The sequence below is a fragment of the Tiliqua scincoides genome, chromosome 5 (assembly GCF_035046505.1).
Source record: "Tiliqua scincoides isolate rTilSci1 chromosome 5, rTilSci1.hap2, whole genome shotgun sequence".
Taxonomy (NCBI): Eukaryota; Metazoa; Chordata; class Lepidosauria; order Squamata; family Scincidae; genus Tiliqua; species Tiliqua scincoides.
In genome coordinates this window covers 6831197-6850603 of record NC_089825.1, presented here as the reverse complement: position 1 = coordinate 6850603, position 19407 = coordinate 6831197, and the positions used below count along the sequence as shown (strand labels likewise).

Here is a 19407-nt window from a genome sequence, read left to right as displayed (position 1 = left end):
TTTCATAGAACAATGGCTGTAGGACTGCACTGAGGCCTTTGGAATGTTTGTGAAAGAAATTGGAGGATTACCAACTTGTCACCAGTTCAGAGTGCATCTTGATGTGTGGAAAGCTTAGCCTAAGTTTGAAGGCTGCAATTTGAGAATAAGAAACAATGTATGACAGAGGAAAAACTCATGTAATCTCCTCTGCGTGACAATGCATCATATTCTGGGTGTAGAGATGTTGATGATAAAACTAAATTTAGGGATGATGGCATAGAGATGTGGTGCTAGTTCATGATTGCTCTTAAGAATCCTACTCAGTGAAGAGGGCATTAGATTTTTTGGTTGTGTTGTGTAGAGGGTATGAGCAAAGTACACATTCACACGCACAATGTGCTGCAGAGTGCCTCTTAGTAATATTGGAGTCTTCTGTTTGGGGGAGAGTCAAGAAGGCTGAGCCTAGATATTTGGCTGCTTGAATGACTCAGTTTTGTTTTTCAAATGTCTGTGCAATGGCTTAGGAAGCACAAAATAAAACCATAAATGAACCCCACTGATAATGTCTCCAGACATGGGTAGAGTTTGTTGAATGGGACATCAAACTTTCCAAGGATCTCTACTGTAAACATTGGTAGTAGCTGGAGTATAATGACTAAATTGAGAGAATGGGATGCCTCATTTGTCTCAACCAGTATTGCTGATCTTGCTGCAGTAGAAGGCCTCTTGACTTCTCTAACCAAGATTTGTGAAACAGTGACAGAACGTTTACTATAAAACCACCAGGGGAAATCTAAAAGTTTAAAACAGAAAAGCAGTGCTAAAGAGAGATTAATCAAGCGTCTACAGAACGTGTAGATTCCACCTCCCTCATGAAATCATAGGAACTCCAAAGGACAAAATCTGAGGCAAACAAGGACAGTTATTCCTGTCACCTCCTCGAGTTGGGCTGTTCTGTCCTATCATGTTAGAGAAGACTAGATGAGTGCACTTGTGCAAAAAGGATATGAAAGGGGGCAGTGATGGGTCTGGATGTATTGTAAATGAAGGTGGAGGGAAGCCTTAGGACTGGAAGACTGTGGAAAGGGGCAGGATGCTGAGAAGGTCTAGCTCTAGGGCAGGGGTGTCCAAACCCCGGCCCGGGGGCCACTTGCGACCCTCGGGGGCTACCAATCCGGCCCTTAGAGAGCCCCCAGTCTCCAATGAGCTTCTGGCCCTCTGGAGACTTGCTGGAGCCTGTGCTGGCCCAACGCAACTGCTCTCAGCATAACTGTTTGACCTCTCACCTGAGCTGTGGGATGAGGGCTCCTTCCACTACTTGCTGTTTCACATCTGTGTTGCAGCTGTGGCAGCAAAGGAAAGGCTGGCCTTGCTTTGTGCAAGGCCTTTTATAGGCCTTGAGCTACTGCAAGACCTTCATTCATTCATATAAGTTCCATCTCTAATAAATTCATTTATGTAAATTTATACAAATTTTAAATGTAAATTCTTTTTTATCCCCCGGCCCCCAACACAGTGTCAGAGAGATAATGTGGCCCTCATGCCAAAATGTTCGGACACCCCTGCTCTAGGGGAAAGAGTGAAGGGACAGGGGGCAAGTAGGCATTCCAGCAAAGACACTAGCTGAGTTACTATGACATAGCAAAATATTCTGCAGGGCTTAGGAACTGAAGACACTGTGTACTATTAGTGGAAATAGGTGCTAATAGGAAATTAGTGGAATTTCTATTGTGATCTCTGCTTCCACAGCTGTTTGCTTTCTGTTGCCTCCTAGTGGCTGGTTTCCTTTAGTATTAACAAAAAAAGAGAGAGAAAGAAATCCCACTAAGGAAGAAGGTATTTTAGTCTCATGTACTCTTAGTGGGAAGAAGTAAGGAAGGATGAATCTAGAGTAGAGACTTTTCCAAACTTTTGTGAGTTTCTGTTTTGTCTGATGGTACCTCTAGTTTCTGTTCTCATAATGTGGACAAAATATGTAAATAGTCTAGCTTTACTAAGTTTAGAAACAACATTTTGTGAGAATTTTACATTAAAAAAATGTGTATTAAAACATAGTGTCATGGACAGTCTTCTCATGAGCTTGGTTGTTCACTGCCATCTGCCGTGGAAAGATGCTGCAGATATGCAAACCTGTTCTTTGCAGAATAGTCTACTTATTGCCTTCATTGTGATGTACTCCAACCTATTTTTAAAGCTTTGTGTGAATGAATAAAGAAGTTTTTTCTCCTCAAGGGCTTATGTGCAATGGTGAATTAAGTCCAAAAGGAATTACTTTTACTTAAGAGAGCTGATTTGGCACTGAACACCAGTGTGTTGCGGGGGAGAGAACCTCTGAAGCTGTGAACTACATGCTATATATTATATGGCTTAGGTTCAAAATATCCACTGGGATATCCTAAGCAACCTTGGGCCAGTGTGCATCTCTTTCTTTAACCTAACCCAACCTCAGAGCGGGGTTTGTAAGAGTTAAATAGACTAGCTCCATTTGTCCCCCAGAGTTCACTGGTGCAGGACCAGGATACCAGTGCAATATGTAATGCAAATCTACTATTGCAATGTAAGTCTACCTGGGTTGCCTTTAAAGACCATCTAGAACAAATGTGTATGTAGTAGGCTGGGTTGATTTTGGATAGTTGCTTGTTTTTAAGAGCCATCTGTGATAAATAGCCACCCTCTCATACTTCAGACTTAAGTCTGATCCTTCTGGGGCACCACTGAAGTTTTAATTTTAAATGAAGCCATGTTCAGTGCTCTCAGAGGTGTGGTTTTCCCCAAATAGCTCCTTCTACCTGATTTCCTTAGCCTGAGATGATGGCAGAGATTAGGCCTACCAGTTGTCATCCACCCCCCTTCAGCTGCTGGCCTAGTAAAAAGGGAAAGTGGAGAGTATCAGGAGCTGCACTGAGCACTAATCGCTAGGAACTACTCCCCTTGGTCAGCCTCCAGCTTCTTTCCTTACACTATCTCGTAGTAGTAGTTGGATTTTCAACACTTGCACTGTGTGTGCTCCTCCTACCGTTCAGTTTACAGTACTGTTTGTTCAAAAAATTATCAAACTTTAAATTAAAACAGTTTGGGGTAATAGAAAACTGCAGGCAAAGAGCATTTTACTGAACTCGGAGGATGGTTTCTTTTTTGAGCTTGGCTTTGAACATTGTATCTCTGCCTATTGTGTTGTCCTTGAGTTGGACTGAACACAAGGCTGTACTTTCTGCACTGATGCCTTGGACAGAAGTACAGAATTGGGTGAAAGAGCTGGTTGCATCTTCATTGTGGCAGAAAAATTTTCTCCTTTCAGCTAGACAGTGGCTTCGTTTTGAAGGGGAACTTAGAAAGCCCCAAATGTTGAGAATTCCACTTTGCACTTCCCTATGTTAGAACAGCATGCATGTTGTGTTTTTTAAAAAAAGAAAAACCCCAACCATCTTTTTTTTCTTTCAGCTGTTGGTGAATCAGAAAGTGACATATATATGCGATTCATGAGGTCACATAAGTGTTATGACATTGTTCCGACGAGCTCAAAGCTTGTGGTCTTTGACACTACGCTACAGGTGAGTGTTCCATCTTCAGGATATTTTTGCTTTACGGTTAGTTGCCAAGCCGATCTTGTGTTGCCATCTAAAAAGGGTTATGCAGAATTAATTGCCTTGTATAATACAGATGACAGTTTTCACATCCCCATGTTGGTGTATCTTGAGTGTTCTAGGGCAGCTTCAAAGGCATGAGAAATTTGTAGAGCTTTTAAAGTTGCAAAGAAGGAACTTTTATTTTCCTTTGAATCAATAATTGGAGATAAACTTTAATGACCCAAATAACTTTGTTTTAAATGGAAAAGAGCAAATAACAAAACCATCATAGTACTGTTGTGTGGCCCCTGAAGTATCTGTCAAATACAAATGTAGATGGTTTCATAGAGGATTCCAGAAACAGGTTGCCACCATTGAAAAAGCCCCCTCAGCAGTTGCCATGCTCCCATCTGCAGCAAGCAGGAGCCTGGAGAAGGGCCTTTAGTGAAGATCTTAATGCATGGGGGGAAAGCAGTCTATCCCAAGCACTTTTAATAATAAGTACCAGTACTTTTGATTATGTGTGAAACTGGATTAGCAGCTGTTTCCAGACTGATGTGACTTTTTGGTTTTAATTTCCCTCATCATAGATAGAACCAGCGCAAACTAACCCTGCAACTGAAGTAGTGGTAAATTCCACTGTCAGCACATACATACACACCCATTGCTACCCTTTCACCATCTCCATAGTTGCTTCTTCTGAGCAGGCCAGACAAGGAGGATCTGCTTCCAGTCAGTTCAGAAGAAGTGTCGGGGAAGAAAGGAATCGGTGTCAGCAGTTCTTAGACACAAGAGTTATTGTCTCTTGGCGGTGTAGCTGAAGGTAGCAATTGCTGTGATGGTTGGAAAGGCACTCCCCATCTTTTTTTCTTGCTGTCCCAGGAGACGGTATGAGAAATGGCTGAATGGAGCAGCTAGGAGGTTACAAGACTGAGTCCAGGGTCCCAAATTGTTTAGAGCTTGAAAAGTCACCCCTGCTTCTTGAACTGCGCTCGTACGTTTGTTTTTGAAGGCCAGTTCTCAGCTAGCCTGGCAGCTATAACTGACACTGAGCTTACTAGATAGATTAATGGTAACATATCAAATCTCTCTCTCATTGTACCCTTCAGATGGATTGTAAGGCAGAGTAGATTTGGATCTCTACAGAATGCTTATGTTCTGTACCTGAAGTAAAGAAGTCGGTTCATGGGAATTTTCCAAAAAAAGTCTTGAACATCAGTTAAAGTATGATCTCCAGTAGCTTATCTCCCCCTATTGGTTGGACATGGTGATGAATTACAACTGTGAATTATTTAAGAACATACCTGTGTATTGAGGAATTATTTTTCCAAGAAAGAAATGTGCCTCCAAGAAAGAAATGTGCCCTCAACACATCTTTCTAGTTAATTTACTTGATTGTAAACTAGCGTTGCTAGTTGAGATAAACATCATCCATTGTTTATCATTGGTTTCTCAAGTCTTTAAGCCATGGATTTAAAACACACTGTAGGATCTTTCCTACAATATTTCTTTTCCTTGATCAGATAGCTGGAACACCATCTTTACATCTGTGTTGCCTTCTGCTCCTTTTCAGCTGTTCAGTATACTTCTTGAGGGAGTGACCAGAACTGTACATAGTAAACCAAATGTGGCCACACTGTAGATTTGTGTAGGAATAATATGCAGTCTTGTTCTCAACCTTTTCCCCAATGTTCCTTAGCATGGAATTTGATATATGTGGGGTTGATGTTTTCACTGAGCTGTGTACCATAATCTCTTCACTGCTTTATCGCCCGTGGCTCAGACCCCATCAGTATATACACAAAATTTGAATTCTTTTTGTTGCCAAGCTGCTTCTCATCACACTTCATGCCATTTGTTTGCCATTTACCCAGGATGGAGGGATCCTTTTCAGAGCCTCTCACAAACTGCTTTGGCTTTTATCACTCTGAATCATTTGGTGTCATCTGTGACTTGCCACCTTACTATTACTCCAGAATCCAGATCACTACTGAACAAATTCTTCTGAAGCACAGGACCTGCTTCTCTCTTCCCTCCACTGTGTAAATTGCCCACCTATTCCTACTGTCTGCCTCCTGTTCTTTAACCTGTTACCAATCCATGGCATGACCAGTCCTTTTTTTTTCATGACTGCTAAGTTGCAGCCCTCTTGTGTTTTAAATGGCATTTTTTGTTAGATCTTCAAATTAACGGTTCAGTTTTTGAGGAAACATCCTACTAATCTATTGTATAGTATTTTGTCATTTTTTTCTGCCTCCAGTTATGAGTTATAGGTTTTCGTTGGAATGTTAATTTTTTTTACTAGTGCAAATAAGTTGATCTATTAATTCGAGCCAGGATGATAATTTTGCAAAAGTTTAAGAGTGCTGGCACCAGAAATAGAAATGACACACACACCCATTTAAGTACCTGTAAAAAAAAAAAAAAAGTCAATTACACAGGCCAACACACATTTTGCTTCCTTAAACATTGCACCAATTCCTGGGTATATTTGGGGTGCCAATTCCAAAAATGGCATCCATTTTGCCCTATCATGTCTAGTTTTGGAGATATAGTATAGCCTCTTTAGTGAATGGTTCAAGCAGCTTCCTCACGAGGAAGCCTACATCGTGGTTTCCTCATGAGGAAGCTACTTGAACCATTCACTAATGAGGCTATACTATATCTCCAAAACTAGATGTAATAGGGCAAAGCGGATGCTGTTTTTTGAATCTGCACCCAAAATTCATATCAAACCACCATAAAGTTTGGGAACAACTTTTCTGACCTTCAATTTTGTAGGCCTGTGTTATTTGAAAGGAGAATAAAAATCCAACTCTTGTATGAAAGAGAGCCTGTCTTTAAACAGTGAGAAAACAACGTGTTTAGGTGTGGGAGTTGGGAGAGAAGGGCCACTTGATTAGGAGATTGTGAGATACACCATGGTGCTTTCTTGTGATTTTGCTGACAGTTAAGAGTAATTGGTGTGTGGTTTGAGTGGTCACGTATCTTCTCCTTTGACACTTTACCCAGTCAGATGGCAAGTGTTACATTTAATGTCTCCAAAGTAGAATGTGTGAGCTTGCTTCCCCCCCCCCCCCCCACTGCCTCTGGTTTGTTTCCTGAGTGCCTAGAGCTGAACTAAAACTTAGCAAGAATTTTTTTTCCTTTAGGCAACCATTTTGCAGCACTCAACATAATACAAATCCAAAATGGAGGAAAGACTTGCACCCTTTCCCATACAATGTGTGAATGTGGCTTCCTGCTACAGGAGTGAGCCTCAGAGAGTCCCAATAGTCCTGCCCCCTTTTCCTCTTCTGTGCCCAAGAGCAAACTTTCCATGTTTACTTAAAGAACTGCCATTCTGCTTTATTTAAAACTGTATTTTTATTAGTAATGCTTATTTGCCTTCCTTTTTAAATATTTCCTTACCATGTATGTGTCTTTCTTTTTTCCCCCCTCAGGTAAAGAAGGCGTTCTTTGCCTTGGTGGCCAATGGTGTTCGAGCAGCTCCACTGTGGGAGAGTAAAAAACAAAGCTTTGTAGGTAGGGTAATGCTTCAGTATAGACTTGGAGAGGGGTACCATCAGAAGGGGGATATTATCTCCTCCATGCTACAGTAGAAGGGACTGTAGTGATATTTGCTCTGTCCTTCACCTGCATCTTTTGTTTCTGCTCCAAGGGAGACTTGATATGCAGGGTTGATGTCATGGGGGGGGGCCTTCTGGTGTATTTCGTTTTGTCTATTGAAGTTAAGACTAGAGTTTACTGGGTTCTTAAAAAAAAAAAAAAAGTGGAAAAATTCTAAGGAGCTAACAGCCGTCTCTTTGTTGCCAGCCCTACAATTGCTGAAATGTATTTCAGAGTCCTATGTGCAAGCTATAATATTTTGGGTGCTTAGGAGAAACTGAAGATAATTCCCAAATGTTCAGTTGTAATGGAGATCACTCATTAAGTTGATTTTTTTTAAAAAAGCTTATAGAACTTAACCTTTTCAGCACATCTTTCTGAACCTTTCTTCTGTAACAAATGTGCAGAATCTAATCTTTTCTGTGTCCTGGCTTTCTTGATAAGGTGCAGTATGCTGCCAGTTCTGACTTGTATTTAACTTATTTCTGCCCAACCCAAAGTGTATGCATTTGATCCCTGTTGCGTATATGCAACGTTGGGCAGAAATGGTTTAAGGGAACTGTGTGGTTTGTCTATATCCAGCTATCTTTAATGCAAGGGGGGGGACACCCTCAAGGCCACTACTGAACTTTTCATATGTGCTAGTTGACTAGGAATAAAATCCATGCCCTGGGCTTCTAACATGCCCCAGTCATGTGTGAAGGCTTGACATTACATATCTGAGAAGAGGATACAAGCACAATTTTTGAAAATAAATGCTCTCCCACTTAATTATGGTCTCCTGTAGTCTTGGACAGAATGCCAAATCATGGTATGGCATTATAAGAACTAATCTTGAGCTCATGTGTTCTCTCTTCCCCTCCTACACTGAGACTAAAAATTCAGATTGCCAAGTTCCATTTTGTCTGAACCTGGGTAATGGTTCAAACCAAACCATAATCTGGAATTTTGCCATCCTCTGGTATGAGAAAGTATTTCTCAAATAGTGGCCTCAAAGAGGCAGTTCTTGGCAGTGGAAAGCATTCTCTCCCCCCCTTCTCTCCCCCCCATGTACCTTCTCTCCTTCTTTCCCCACCCCCCATGTACCACAGTCCTGATTTAGATTGCACCCTATTCCAACTGTGTGTTGACATAGATGAATGTTTCTTGGGTTTAAATCTGCATATTAATGACCCTAAAATGATGAAGCTGTTAAAGGTGTAAAAGATAATTTGTGTATCTAAAATGTGTATAGATTTTTGGATTAGAACATTTCCTGCCAGTACTTTTCTTTTAAGTGCTGTATGTAGAAAACAGTTTTTAAAATGCGGCAACCTGATTGAGTTGCACATGCAGCAGCATTCAAGACTGCACACATAGAGTTCACCCCCACAGAAAGAAACAGTCATTGCTTTAATTTGTTTGGCAGAAGGAGAGAGCAGGGAGACTGAATCCATGCCACCTATACAGCCAATAGCTACAATTTCAGCTTTTTGAAGAGGGCTTCTATTTGGCTTGATTAGGAAAAGAAATCTTGGGTAAACTTTCTCTTTGACCATATATGTAGCTGCCCTCTGCTGTAGCTCAGTATCGTCTAGCTTGGGTGTCCAAAGTTTTTGGCAGGAGGGCCACATCATCTCTCTGACACTGTGTCGGGGGCTGGGGGAAAAAAGAATGAATTTATATTTAAAATTTGAATAAATTTACATAAGTTTACATTAATGAATATATTAAAGATGAACTTATGTGAATGAATGAAGGTCTTGCAATAGCTCAAGGCCTATAGAAGGCCTTGCACAAAGCAAGACCTGCCTTTCCTTTGCTGCTGCTACTGCATCACAGATGTGAAACAGCAAGCAGTGGAGGGAGCCCTCATCCCACAGATCACGTGAGAGGTCAAACAGTCGCCCTCACGCTGAGAGCAGTTGCAAATCTCCGAAGGGCTAGGGGCTCATTGGAGACTGGGGGCTCCCTGAGGGCTGCATTGAGAGGCCTCGAGGGCTGCAAGTGGCCCCAATGCCAGGGTTTGGGCACCCCTGGTCTACCTGAACTGACAGGAGGTTTTCTTATCAATATCTGGAAATGCCAAGGATTGAACCTGGGACCTCCTGCATGTAAAGCATGTGCTCTACTGCTGAGCTGTGGTTCTGGAATTTAAATCAGGGTATGTGTTAAACTTTCTGGATTTAAGAGTGCAAATTATATAGTAGCAAAAGTTGAAGTCGGGGAAGCTAGAGTGCACAAGGTCTAGCAATAGCAAGTGATATGATCCATGCACAATCGCAGTGACTTCTTATTCCCTTCTAGACAAAGGGATCATGGGCATGCACTAAAGTTATCTTTCTCGTGGAAGTGAACTAGAAGCTTCTTGTATATATGGGAGGATTGTAGCTGCGTATGGGTAGATACATTATTCTAAGGTTGACTTTTGAAATTTTCTCTGTCTTGTTACAGGAATGTTAACTATTACAGATTTCATTAATATACTGCATAGATACTATAAGTCTCCAATGGTAGGTACCATTTCATTATTAAAAGGGAATGGCATGACTAAAAACAGGTTTTAAAAGCATTGTGACTATCTAATGGTCAAACCTGGTTGGAGAAATAGTGCCTCTTTAACAGTAATACTTTTCTATAGCACTTTCTGAATGTGCACTTTCTGAATTAACTATATTAATATTAATCATATTAATCATATCATTAATTAAATGCAGATCTTAAAAATATATTAATACACAGCAATATACATGCTTTATAAATGATCAGCTGCTGATCAGTGTTGGAGACTATTGGAGTAGGATGCTGGAGTAGGTAGATTTTGTCTGGTCCAGAAGGACTCATTTTTTTTAAACTTTGTAAGCATACCAATAGAATTGTTTTATCAAATGAACTTTGTGAACAACCAGTCTGACCAACATTACACACACACACATCCCTGTGGGCCCCAATCCAACTAGTCATTTCTCCCATTCTCCTTGGATAGGATTGAACCCTTTATTAATTTAATGAAATTAGATTTTTCCAGCAGCTGGTGGGGAAAACAAAAATAGACCATGAAAAGATATCAGAGCTGATAAGGGTTTGGTTAGGAAGCTGATTTGTCTCTTATACTAGGAGATACACAGCTCAAGCCTATGCATGTCTACTCAGAAGTAAGTCCCATTAGAGTCAATGGGGCTTATTCCCAGGAAAGTATGGATAGGATTGGGCTGGCAATCTCTTCATTAATGGCTGATAAGTATTCCCTTCAAATAGCAAGATGCATCACTTTAAAAATACAGCCTCTTCTCTTCAGTCAAACAAGATTAATAAATCACTTTAAAAACTGTTCCCTTTTTCTGCTTCTGGTCAAGTAAAGTGTATGCTTCTCTCTCCCCCCCTCCCCCTTTGCCAACTGCATGGAAACAACTTTAAGACCCCTGGTGACTGGTAAAATAGGAAGCGTTTTATTTGGGAGGGGGAGGAAAGCAGGAAGGTTTGGAGATCAAAAGGGGGGAGTGGAGGAGGGAGGGGGTTGAAAAGCTAGATTTCACTTTGATGAGAAGCGATCCCAGGCTGGGAACTAGGAACCAACCGGACAAGGATCAGTGAGGGTTAAGGACTGCAAGCTGAGCATGCTCGGTACTTGCCAGATGGGGGTTGGAGTTGAAGAGCTTTGGAAACAACATGCAGTGAACACAGAAGGTAGCAGCCTCGGAGTGGAGGGAGAACAGGGCAGGGCGGCGGCAGCCACTCTCGCGGCTAAGCAACTCCTGTTTCTTCTACTTTAAAAAAAAAAGCGCAGACGACAGGCTCGTATTCTGCCCAAGGGTGTGACTATATTGCTGCGAGAGGACGTCCTGCGCCTCTCCTTTGAGTTCCTGCTGCCTCCCTAAAGAGCCACGCCGCACAGTTTGAATAACACTGGGCTAATGGGTTCTGAGCTGCCTGTGACAGATCAGGAGAGAGGTCTTGGGGTGGTGGTGGACAGGTCAATGAAAGTGTCGACCCAATGCGCGGCAGCAGTGAAGAAGGCCAATTCTATGCTTGGGATCATTAGAAAAGGTATTGAACAAAACAGCTAATATTATAATACCGTTGTACAATTGATGGTAAGGCCATACCTGGAGTATTGTGTCCAGTTCTGGTTGCCACATCTCAAAAAGGACTTAATGGAAATGGAAAAGGTGCAAAAGAGAGCAACTAAAATGATTACAGGGCTTGGGCTAACTGGTTAAGAGGCACTTGGGTTAAAAGTGGGTGCTCCTCTTTTATTTAGCACAGGGAGAGTAATTGGCCCACCTCACCCCCAGCAGTGTCTTTTCTAGTGGCTGTCTGCTGGTGTTGCATCTTTTTAGATTGTGAGCCCTTTTGGGACAGGGAGCCATTAGATTTATGATTTTCTCTGTAAACCGCTTTGTGAACTTTTTGTTGAAAAGCGGTATATAAATACTGTTGTTGTTGTTGTTGTTGTTGGGCACCTTCCTTACAAGGAAAGGCTATAGCATCTGGGGCTCTTCAGCCTAGATAAAAGGTGCCTGAGGGGAGACATGATTGAGACATTCAAAATTATGCATGGGAAGGATAGAGTGGATATAGAGAAGCTCTTCACAATCTCACAACACCAGAACCAGGGGACATCCATTAAAATTGAGTGCTGGGACAGTTAGGACAGACAAAAGAAAATATTCCTTTACTCAGCCTGTGGTCGGTCTGTGGAACTCCTTGCCACACTCCTTTCCTCCACAAATTTCTGGAGGAAAAAATCCATTACGGGTTACAAGCCATGATGTGTATGTGCAATCTCCTGATTTTCGAAACAGGCCATGTCAGAATGCAGATGCAAGGGAGGGCACCGGGATGCAGGTCTCTTGTTATCTGTTGTGCTCCTTGGGGCATTTGGTGGGCCACTGTGAGTTACAGGAAGCTGGACTAGATGGGCCTATGGCCTGATCCAATGGGGCTGCTCTTATGTGAGTTTGCTTTTAAGGAACAGACCTATAGAACCTGTCTGCTTAGGGGCTACCACTATTCAATCAAGTATTCTGTTTAATTAGTTTAGGAAAATTCTTATTTTCAAAATGCTGTATCTGTCAGACTCTAGAGATGGCATTAAGATATGATATTCTTTTCTGACCAGCCTCAATTTCTGTCTTGTTTTTAGCGTGTTTACAGCATAAAGGAAATGATTCAAGCTGAAATGTAATTATTAATGTCATGGATGGTGTTTTTTAATTCATTTGGGTGTCTTGTTTAAACCCTCTCATACTAATAAAAACAAACCCTGGTTTGTGAAAATTGTACTGTGGTCTCAAACTTATTCCTTGCAAGTAGATCTGTTTCATTAGAAATCTTTAAATGGAATCTAAACATTATTGCTTTATAGTTTCTGTTTTGCCTTTGCAGGTACAAATCTATGAATTAGAGGAACACAAGATTGAAACATGGAGGGGCAAGTACCTTTTTGTCTTTTACCTAAATGTTCAGGAGAATGCAAGACCTGCCACATAATGCTGTAAAATGCTGTTGTCAGATAAGGGTAGGAAATTCTCCTTGAATAATTCAAGGACCATGTGAAAACCACATTTCTATTCCTGATACTAGAATTTGATGACATTTTATTGCAAGGATCTTTTGTAAGTCACTTGCTCTGTAAACAGGATACAAGTGATATGCCAATAAAGGTTTCAGACAGACAGACAAACAGGATACAAGTTGAATTAAATACAATATGTGTATCTGGGTTGTGGGTGCTATTTAGACCACAGGATGTGTAACAGCTTCCAACGTTGATGTGTGGTGGGAGCTATCTTAACTACTCATAGTCGAGAAGAGCCACAAACCTTGGGGCATTCTATTCTAGGCAAAGAACCACAACTGGTCAGGCAGTTGTGCTCTCCTGCTGCAGTTGTTGTTGCGTAGAATGTCAGCAGTGCAGCATTCTAGCAACTTGGAGTTTGTTTTGTCTGTATGCACTGGTGTGTATGCAACGTGTATGCAAGCATTGCGTTGGTACAGCAGGGGAGAGTTAGAGCTATATAGTTGTCCCAATGGAAACTGGTTTTTTGTATATCTAGTGTGTAATTTTATTATGTTGTATTTATTCTTAAAACCCTTATTTCCCTTTGGATTCAACCTTGCAACTTTTTCTGAGAGGCTGGAGCACTGATGCAAGTCACTCAAAACCCATTTAAATCAAAGGTTTATATGCACTGTCATCGAAAGTGTGCAACCTGTGTGTATGTGTTTAAGAGCTGTGACTAGGGGTGCAGTCCTATGCATGTTTATTGCAGGAGTAATTGCCATTGAGTTCACTAGGGCCTACTCCCAAGTAACAGTCTTTGCCAACAGTCTGAGGCAAAGAGGCAAAGAAGGAAGGCCCATAGCCAGGGAGACAGACCAGGGACAGACTGCACTTTCTCCCGGTGTGGAAGGGATTGTCACTCCCAGATTGGCCTTTTCAGCCACACTAGACGCTGTGCCAGAACCACCTTTCAGAGCGCGATACCATAGTCTTTCGAGACTGAAGGTTGCCAATACTGGAATACTCCCAAGTAAGCATATATAGGAATGTGGCCTTAGGGCAATAAAACATCAAGATTGAAGCACTTGTATGTGTAATATGAACAATTAAATTTTGGTCATACAGCAGATTGATGTAGCCCAGGGCTTTTCAAACTGGGGCATCGCAGCACCCCAGCCTGAAGGTCCTGGCCTCTGCTCCCTTAAGGGCGGGGCAGCAAGGAGGAGGCAGCAACGCGATCCCCAGGATTGCGTCGCTAAGGGGGCTGCATGAGCTTGGCTAGACTTACCAGAGCCTCCTGCATCCTCCTGGGGGTGCAGCTGCACGAGTGTCTGCAGGGCTTCCCTGGTCTTCAAAAGTGAAAGAGGAGTGATCGCATTCTGCTTCCAGTTTTGTTTCACTTCTGATCCTCGTGTCTACCTCCGTCCCCCCCCCCCCAAGACTTACTACGGGGCTCCCTTGGAGTTTGAAAACTGTTGGTGTAGCATCTTCTAAAAAGACAGTTGAAATAATTGGTTATGCACTAAAAATCAAATCTAAAATACTCAAGGGATCAGCACTGCTCTCCAAATTAAGGTGAAAAAATACCAGGTCTGTGTGTTTTCCCATGAAGTCACTCCCTGGCAAATAACAGCTAGGGGAAAATTTGATATCAGATATATCGGGTTGAAGATATACACAGGCTTTCCCAGGGCATATCAGAAAAGGTTGGGAATCCAGGTTTATCTGAAGAAAATATTACCCTTTTAAAAATTGTGCTCATTTACTTCATTTACCGGAAACTTAAAAAATAAGAATACCCCATACTTTAATTCAGTGGCTGGTGCTTTCATTGGGATATTCTTGGGCATGGTTGCAGTGACCTCTAGTGGTGACTCATAAGAAGCACCCTGCTGGGTCAGACCAAGAGCTTATCTAGTCCAGTTTCCTGTGTCTCTCAGTGGCCCACCAGATGCCTCAGGGAGTGCTCAAGACAACATGATACCCTGTATCTTATTGCCTCTCCCTTGCAGCTGGCATTCAAAGAGAGGCTAAAACAGACTCCTGTGTTTTACCTGAATGCTTCTGGCTTGAACTCTAGGTCATTCTATCTTAATTTGATAGATTTTTATCAAATTTCTTGCTTTCATATGGAATACTTACTACAAGCATACTATGTAAAAAGAGTTTTCCCTCATCTAGTGGAATTATCTGTCTGTTAAAATGTAGAGAGATGTTCACTTCTTTACCCCAAAAATGCAGATTTTTTAAATGTAAGCATTGGTTTTGTTTGTAATTCTACAGAGCTTTATTTACAAGAAACCTTTAAGCCTTTAGTGAATATTTCACCAGATGCAAGGTAAGTTGTGCTTTTTTGAATTTTGATTTGTTTAATGTTAAACTTTAGTAATGCATCTGGTATGAAATTGCAAGGGACTTCTTAAGACAGATAGCACTTACATGGTTGAACTTGTACCTGGTGGGACTCTTTTTGGTTTGTGTTCAAGTATTGGTTTTTACCAAGTTATTGTCTTCTTGTGTGATGAATAAATACTGGGCATATGCTGCTATGGAGATTTCCTTTCCTTCAGTAAGAGTTTGTTGGTATAAATTACGTATATACTGTACTACCAAAAGTCCAGAGGAAGAGCACACAGTTTAACTGCGTTTAGCTTTTTCGAGTCAGGGCTAAGAGCCCAATCCTCACTACTGGTGCGCACTGTAGCAAATGTGCCGTAAAGCACGTTTGCAAGCCCTTGCCGGCCTAGTGCTGGAGCTAGCTGGGTTAGTGCGGCTAGTGCTGGTGGGAAGCTGGTGCTCTGCTGCTTGGTGGTCACCTGAACCACCAGGTGGTGGAGAGGTAGGTGGGAGAGGGCAGGGAGGAAGGAGGTGTAGTGGGGGAGGGAGCCTGCTGGGAGGAGGGTGGAGTTCAGCTCCACTGGATCCTGAGCTCCGTGTCAACATGGAGCTCCCTGTGGCCCAACACGGAGCTCTCCAATTCTGCGGCAGCTCCAGAGCTGCCATAGAATCAAGTAACCCCATTGTGGGTCTACTTCCTTTACTCGGGGGAAGGGGACAAATGGCTCTTTATCCCAAGGAGGTATTAGTGGCTGCCTGGGGCTTGCTGGATGCAGCAGCAGCCATTTTCACTGTTGTGGCAGCCCCATGCTCCAGGTAGCTCAGGATTGGGCTGTGAGTAATGTTGTGTGATTATGTTCTTTTAATTGCTGCCTTTTAAACCTGGTTAATCTTCAGGTTTTTGCTAATGTGTAAATAATATTCCATACTCTCCTTTTAAATAACAGTGCTCCTCCCCCCTTCTTCAGGATCTGCAGGTTTAACTCACCATGGGCTCTGAACCCGCAGTGGAGGGTTGGACCTAAGCTCCTGGATGCAACTGAAGGTGTTCTCTGGTCATGTCCAGGAGTTGCTCTGAGGCCGAGAGGCTGTATGTGGCCTTTCTGGGTCTCAGAAAGACCTCTGGAGGTGCTAGAAATACCTTCTGGCGTCTCCTGAGGAATGGAGAGGCCACGCACAGCCCCTGTGGGCCTCAGAACACCTCAGACGCAATCAGAGAACATCTCCAATTTGTGTCTGGAAGTAATATTGGACCAGCTGGTGGGTTTCAGTATTTGCAGTAGTCCAGGAATAGATCCCCTGTAGATACCAGGGTCCAGCTGTACACAACCATGTGATATAGTTGCAAAATTATATTTTTTCATTACTTCAGCAAAAATTTGATGCAGAATTGTTTTAATAAGTGTTGACGGGGGGGGGGGTGGGAGGAAACAATATCCATGTAGAAATGTCTTTCTGGCTGTCTCAGTGAGGCTCTACTGATTGTTATAATAACTTTCTCTGCAGCCTTTTTGATGCTGTATATTCACTGATCAAAAACAAAATCCACAGATTGCCAGTTATTGACCCTGTGAGCGGAAATGCACTTTATATACTTACCCATAAAAGAATCCTCAAGTTCCTCCAGCTTTTTGTAAGTAGATCAAGAATGTACTTTAGCTCTTGCTTGACCTTTACAAAAGAGAAACTTCATTGCTGTTAATAATATAAATCCTCAACTTGGCAACCTTTGTATCTCTAGAATCTCTTCGCTTGAGCCGTGTTCGCTGTTGAAGTGACGGGCTCCTCTTGGTCCAGAAATAATGGGTGTTTCTGAAGAAACAAGCACTTCCATAATCTCCCCTTTCATGTATAATTAGGTTGGTAGTTGGAATGTATTGTACCATCTGATGGTACTGTGCAGAAAACATTTTCATTGGCAGTCAAGTACAAGTGTTGGTTGGGGGCTTTGTCAGGTGACACTAAGAAGGTGTGCATGTGTGAACTTTGGAGTGTGATTAGTGTGGCATGTTGCACAAAATGAAGACCTATCTTGATTTAGGAGCTCTCCAGAATGATGTGGTCATTGGTCCCTTCTTTGACCTTAAGGATATTTAGTGTTTGTATGGCACTTCACGTGTTTTATCTTGATGATACTCACTATATGCAGAATTATTGAAAAGATTATTAGAATGCCTGAATTGCAAGTGGGGAAGACCAGCTGAGAAGGGGTGGTTTGCCTAAGACTGTCTTATCACAGTTCTTCTGTTTGAATTCAGTATACTAAATGTTGAGACTGGGAGCCAGTCCAAATGACTTGCAGCTATGGGTTGGGATGCTTGGGTAAGGGAATGGGTTAGTAAACTTATTAGGCACTTCTTCAGATTTCCCATAATATTTCAGAAAATGGATTTGGTTGGAGTGGCAAGCAATTATCCTGCTCTTGTCACAAGTTAAATTGGTATTTGGACAATGGCATTTGTGCAGTTGTAACAGCACTGCAGTTTCACAGCTTGTGTTGGGAGTTGGTGTGTGATTTTTTTTTCCTCTAGGTGCAATATGTAGCACTTTACTTGAAATGCAACATTCCCCCTGACAAAGGGTTACATGGGCAAAACATGAGAAGGACCTGAGTGTTGGAATGCAGACTTTAAGTTTTGCCTTTACTTCCAATATGGATTTCAGTCTTTCAGGTTTTGACAGTTAGTGTGCAAACTTTAAGACAACTAGACTTCTTTTCAAATAGTTTTTGTTAGCAATTGGAAGATTTGGTAGGAAATGCCCTCTTGATGTGATCTGAGTACTTTGTAAAGCTACTGAGCCTACCCTGTGTAAAATGTGTCTCTTTTTTTAACCCTAATTTTTGTAGGTGTCAGAAATGCCAAAGCCTGCCTTTATGAAGAAAAATCTGGATGAGCTTGGGATAGGAACCTACCACAATATCGCCTTTATACATCCCGACACTCCTATCATTAAAGCCTTGAATATATTTGTAGATAGAAGGATATCGGCTCTACCTGTTGTAGATGAGTCAGGTGTGTATTGGAAGTATAAATAGTTTGTTCATGCAGGCATGAATTGGTTTATGAGATAACCTGTTGCTTTGAGCACTGAGTGTCTTCTTAAGAAGAATGATGGAGAAGAATACTTCTTGATTCAGAACTCATCTCTTAACATCTTGCCTGAATTAATAACACTTGTAGCCAGCTGCACTACAGCAAGATGGCTTCATTCTGCGTTCGTTACCATCTGTCCAATAGTATTTAAAACTGAAAGAACACTCGCACACCCTTCTTTCAAGGCATAACAACCATTGGATCTTGCACTTCAGAATCTAGAATGATAAACTCATTGCCTCTGTTTTTTCTTTCTTTCAGTTCAGTAACATTACAGAACATCAGTGTGCTCTGTCTGCACTTTCTACTTTAATTATGTCATTTCATTGTTCTCCCACTTTTCCTCTCTCATCTCCTCTGATGCTCATGTAATGCATAGAAGTACAGGTTGAATCTTATTATTCTCTAGGGTTCTGTTCCAAGAACTCATGTGGATGGCAAAAAATGCACTGTAGCAAATCAATTTAAAAAACGAAGTCTCTTTCCTCCGGTGATTTAAAAACAGCCTTGCTGACCTTTGTAATGCACACAGTCAATCAGTCTCTTTCCAGGAGCTTAGGCTTCACTAGGAGGCAGCAAACCCTCCCTTCACCAGGAGCCCCAGCAAGGGGGAAAGAATGGAGAAGGTGATAATCGCTGCCATTTAGCCTTTCTTCACGTGCTCAGGGGGAAGGGAGTAGTGAAACTTGCAGACAGAGTGTCTGATGGATTGTCAGCCAACTGCCCTCTCTGGCAATATTAAACAACTGTTTTCCTTTAATTTAAAGGACCCTTCTCATCAGCTTTGAGATAGAAAAATCTGTGGTTACTTAGGTTATACCTGTAATCACTTTTATGACTGTCTCTGCAACAGTAAAAGGCAGTTTTATAAACTGTGATTTTTAAAGAGGTGCATTTTTCCCCTTCTCCAGGGATCAGCACATTCCTTCTCATTTGCAGGGGCCATTTGTGTTGAGTCAAATCCATGTATAAAAAATCCGTGTATAACAAGGCTGGATCTGTACATAGATTATGAGTAGGTGTTTATATTGCTTGGATCACTTGGAATCAAAGCCACTGAGTTCACTGGGACTTTACAGTAAGGATGCATAGAAGTGCAACTTATGGCTGTGAATCTTATGCATATTTATTTGAGAGTAGGTTTTATTGAACTTGGTGGACCTTACTTCTGAGTAAGTGGGGAGGTAAAAGTTGTGAAGAAACTGGGGACTTCTGGAACCTGAAAACAAGTTTATACCTGGAAATATTTTTCTGTTCAACCTCTGGAAGAAACTTGGAGTCTGTCATATGATGCATCCTTGAGGCAAAAAAGAAAAATCTCTCAAAAGATAAG

The 19407-nt window shown here is 41.8% G+C and overlaps 1 protein-coding gene across 3 annotated transcripts in view; it reads left to right on the top strand.

The window, feature by feature from the left end:
* Positions 1 to 19407, top strand: part of PRKAG2 (protein kinase AMP-activated non-catalytic subunit gamma 2) — a 235492-nt gene that overhangs the window by 205853 nt on the left and 10232 nt on the right. For all 3 annotated transcript variants that reach the window (XM_066626921.1, XM_066626920.1, XM_066626922.1), the window contains 7 exons: positions 3424 to 3533; positions 6992 to 7073; positions 9591 to 9649; positions 12525 to 12570; positions 14926 to 14980; positions 16486 to 16612; positions 17828 to 17993. In XM_066626921.1, coding sequence (XP_066483018.1) covers positions 3424 to 3533; positions 6992 to 7073; positions 9591 to 9649; positions 12525 to 12570; positions 14926 to 14980; positions 16486 to 16612; positions 17828 to 17993 — 645 coding nt within the window. The remainder of the gene's footprint in view (positions 1 to 3423; positions 3534 to 6991; positions 7074 to 9590; positions 9650 to 12524; positions 12571 to 14925; positions 14981 to 16485; positions 16613 to 17827; positions 17994 to 19407) is intronic.